The following is a 4234-nucleotide window of genomic DNA, read 5'->3' as shown; positions in this document are numbered from 1 at the left end:
CCCCCCCCCCGCCTCTGCACCCAGTTACCTCTCTCTTGCAGCCTCTTTTCCCCGTTTCTCCCCCCTACCCCACATAGCTTCTGCTCCCCTGCCTGTCCCTCTCCCTTCGCCCACCCTTACTTTTGCCCTGTGCCAGCAGACTCCATGCATGCTGCAGCCTGGGGCACTGAGCATAGCTGCAGCCTGGCCCAGCAGGAGTGGTACATAGCAGGAGGCAAGCTGCTTGACATCCCCATGCAGCAGTGGGAGGGATAAATTAAAGAGAGCCATCCAATAATTAGATTCTTTACGTGGAAAATTGTAACATTTATTATTTTTTCCATGTATAGAATCTAATTATTGAGGGGTTGTCTTAAATTCATGGCTGTCTTAGATTTGAGTAAGTGTAGTATTCATGTTTAGTGTGTGTGTGTGTATATATACCTTGCTAAGTTTATACATCACTTCCCTCTGTTAGTGAAGCAGTTCAAGTACTCTGTTCTCACATTACTTTAGTGAATATATAGACCTCTTTGAGTTATTGTCTTAAATGATTGGTTTAACTTTTAAGTTGGTATGCTTATGTATCTTAACTTCCTCTTTTAAGGACATAAAAAATACTGAACTTGCTCTGTTTGAGCTGAGTCGAGTGATTAGTCTAGAACCAGATTGCCCTGAAGTATTTGAACAGCGAGCAGAGGTGAGATTTCTTTTCCTTCTCAGATCTTTTTCAATTTCTGGAACACACAGATTCAACTATTAATATACTTGGGAACAAAATTAATGTTCACATTTGAAGGTATGCCAGATATTAAAAAATGAAAGAATTTTGGAGCTTCTCGGCTTGCTCTTTCTGAACTAATTGCTTGCTTTGGATTTTTAGGTTCTATCCCCATTGGGCCGAATTAGTGAGGCACTGGCTGATCTTACTAAAGCCATTCAGCTGCAGCCATCAGCGCGGCTTTACAGGCACAGAGGAACCCTTTACTTTATATCTGAGGTTAGTTTTTTGTTTTATTTTGGTTATGTGAGATTTTTTTACTGTTAGATGCTACCTTCATGCAAGAAAAGAGGTTCTCCTCTCCCCATAAAAAAGTTGTTCGTAATGTTGCGGTTCACCAGAAGTTAATTCCTTTTTTTAGGATATTCTGAACAGAAAAGTTCATAAAACATTTCATTTTCATTATTTAGTGAACACAGAAAAACAAAATGGATACTGTCTAATTTTTTAGGCCATCTATAATTGTTAGTGCTGTCTCTGCCCTCTGGAATGGTGTTGTGGATAGAAGAACTTGATTTGATAGTTTAGCCTTCAAATGCATATAGGAATTATTGTTGGATACTCACTTAAAAAGAGCTAAATTTATGGATAGGAACTCCATATCAGCTATGTAAAAATATTTTTAAAATCCTTAAATAGTATCTACTCGCTATGAAAATATTTATTTTACTTTTTGAATGCTTAAAGTAACATGAAGCTGGTGTCTTTAATTGTTGCTTTAAAAATGATTCATATCATGAATAACGGCTATCCCAAGAAGATGATAAAAAACAGCTTATTCCATTGATTTCATTTGGTTTATTTTTAACCCATTTTTCCATTTATCTTGTCTTGCTTTTCCTTGGAGTACTGATAAAAGGAAAGATGAAATAAACTTGGCCTAGAACTCCAACATGTTTCTTTGGTACAAAATGCACATGTTTAATTGTAAAAGGGCTTGGATTTGTCTTTATCTATTTTATCCAGCAGTTACTTCATTGTCTAAAAGCGATGTTTTGTATAACAGGACTATGCAACAGCCCATGAGGACTTTCAGCACTCCTTGGAACTGAACAAGAATCAGCCTATAGCTATGCTTTATAAAGGCTTAACGTTTTTTCACCGAGGACTTCTGAAGGTAAAATTGTTTAAATTACCCATATACAGAACAAACCCTCTATTCAAAGCTATTTTTGTAAAATTATTTCAGATACTGAATAATTTCCACAGATGTCCTTGTACAAGAAAGATCTTTAGAGGATTGCAAAGCAAAACCAAACACTTTTAGGTGCTGTTAATTCAGTGATGCCATTCACCGATCTGTATGAAATACAGATACCAGAGGTCTCACTGCATCTTCCGAAACTCGTAGGATCTTTGATGTCAAACAATGATACTTTTTGAGATGCATTTCAAAAGTTAGTTAGCACTCAGAAGCCACCATTAAAAATCTGGTTATTCACATTTTTCCATGGAATGCCTAGGAATGGTGAAAATGAAAGGGGATGAAAAGTAAATGAACAATAATTTCTACGCCCTGTGAGCTAGAAGGTAAGGGGGGAGCTCTAGGAGTGGCAGGTGGGAAAGTCTGTATATTCACTTGTGCATATCAAGTTGAATGTTAAAGTGTGTATGAGCATTTCAAGATTAAGATTTAAAAAAACTGGAAGGCAAATAACTCCCCTTCCCCATGGATTGTCTTTATTTTTAATGAGAGAGTTTTCAGAGAGCTACTTTGACTTCTGAATGCTTCAGGGTGGCAAGGGTGCATCTGTTCATCCTCACTTTTAAATGTGGGCAGAAGGAGAGTAGCTAAAGATACCAATATCTCTTTCATGCATCTTCAAAACTAGCCTCCCAGAATTGGTGTTTGTGTATTAAGCAGGAAGGTGATTTTTCTGCCTGGGATAGAAGCACCGTGGTTTGATTCCTGCTCCGCAGTTCAGCAGCTGTGGTATTATTAAGGCAGCTAAGGGACACAAGTGACTTAAAGTGATTATTTTTCATTCTACAGGTTTTAACAGTAGGGTTACCATATTTTCAGTTCCAAAGACGAGGACACCTGTTGTGGGGGGCACCTCACTCCTAACCCACAGCCCCCTGGCCCTTCCAGTGCCCCTCATTCCTGACTTGCAGCTCTCCATCCCTGCAGCTGCCCCTCACTCCCAACCTGCAGGCCCCTGGCCCTGCGAGTGCCACCCACTTCCAACCCACAGTTTTCCCCCAACCCCACCAGCCCGACCACCCAGGTCATGCTGGTGCTCTTCACTCTGGATCCGCAGCCCTTAGCACTACTAATGCCCCACACTCCTGACCCACAAGCCCACTGCCCCATGCCCTCATTCCCAAGCCACAGCCCCCTCAGTCTTTCTGGTGCCCCTCACTCCCAACCCACTGCCCCTGTCCCGACTGGATTGGAACACAGCAACTCCAATTTTGTGTAGGTGGTGGTGGAGCAAGTCCAGTCCTGGTGTGGGCTGGAGGGAGGAGGAAGGGAGGCCTGTGGCATGCCCCACCCTCTGCCCTAGGCTGCAGCTCCAGCACCACACCAGGCAGCCTGGCTCTCCCCCTCCCCTGGGCAGCGTCTCCTGGCCACCTCACCCCTGTGAGCAAGGTGCTTGCCCCTCCAGCTTGACCACAGAGCTCCTCACTACCCACAAAGGGCCCCTCCCATCCCCTTCTCCTGCTGGAGGGGCAAACACCTCCCCCCCATACCCTGCCACAGCCCCAGCAGACATCTGACCCCTACACGCGCATGCACGCACACACACACCACCTAGACAGTCACCAAGCCCTGGTCTTCCAGCCCTTGTCCCCTATAGATTTACCTGCATCCAGCTGCAGGAGTTGTTTCCACCACCTGGCCAGGCTGCATGCTGGCCATGTACATATGCATGCACATTCGCATATGGTGCCCCTGCCGCCAGTCGCACTCCACCCTGCTCCCATCAGTGAAGCAGAGCAAAATCGCGGACATTGGTTCAGATTTAAAAAAACTGTCCGGATGGTGACTGAAGGATCCAAAAAGAGGACTTGTCTGGGAAAACCCAGATATATGGTAACCATAGTTAACAATCACATTTCATTTTTAAGGTCTTGATGTTGGAGAAAAGAAGAAAAATGTGGGAAACCATGGGTTTCCCCATGGAGGCTGGCAGAGTTTCAGCCTGCAAGGGGCTGCTTGCAGCTGTGGGGGGCAGGGGGCGCCACATGCATGTGCGTGCACACATGCACATGGCAGAAAGCAGCTCCCTTCAAATAAGTCAAGGGGGGGGCACAAGCCTTGACGTGGGGAGTGGAGAGCGGCACAGATCATAGAATCATAGAAGTAAGGTCGGAAGGGACTTTGTAGATCTTCAAGTCTGACCCCCTGCCTGAGCAGGAGAAAAGCTGGGCTCAAATGATCCCAGCTAGGTAGGCACCAAGCCTCCTCTTAAAGACCTCCAGGGTAGGAGCCAGCACCACTTCCCTTGGAAGTTGGTTCCAGATCCTAGC

The 4234-nt window shown here is 44.5% G+C and overlaps 1 protein-coding gene across 5 annotated transcripts in view; it reads left to right on the top strand.

The window, feature by feature from the left end:
• TTC13 (tetratricopeptide repeat domain 13) overlaps positions 1 to 4234 on the top strand; it is a 77224-nt gene that overhangs the window by 22627 nt on the left and 50363 nt on the right. For all 5 annotated transcript variants that reach the window (XM_019527395.1, XM_019527396.1, XM_019527394.1 and 2 more), the window contains 3 exons: positions 587 to 679; positions 863 to 979; positions 1767 to 1877. In XM_019527395.1, the coding sequence (XP_019382940.1) occupies positions 587 to 679; positions 863 to 979; positions 1767 to 1877 (321 nt within the window). The remainder of the gene's footprint in view (positions 1 to 586; positions 680 to 862; positions 980 to 1766; positions 1878 to 4234) is intronic.

Source organism: Gavialis gangeticus, unplaced genomic scaffold (assembly GCF_001723915.1).
Source record: "Gavialis gangeticus isolate Ggan-Ray unplaced genomic scaffold, GavGan_comp1, whole genome shotgun sequence".
NCBI lineage: Eukaryota > Metazoa > Chordata > Crocodylia > Gavialidae > Gavialis > Gavialis gangeticus.
The sequence above is the reverse complement of the archived record's forward strand: the minus strand, read 5'-3'. Positions and strand labels throughout refer to the sequence as shown.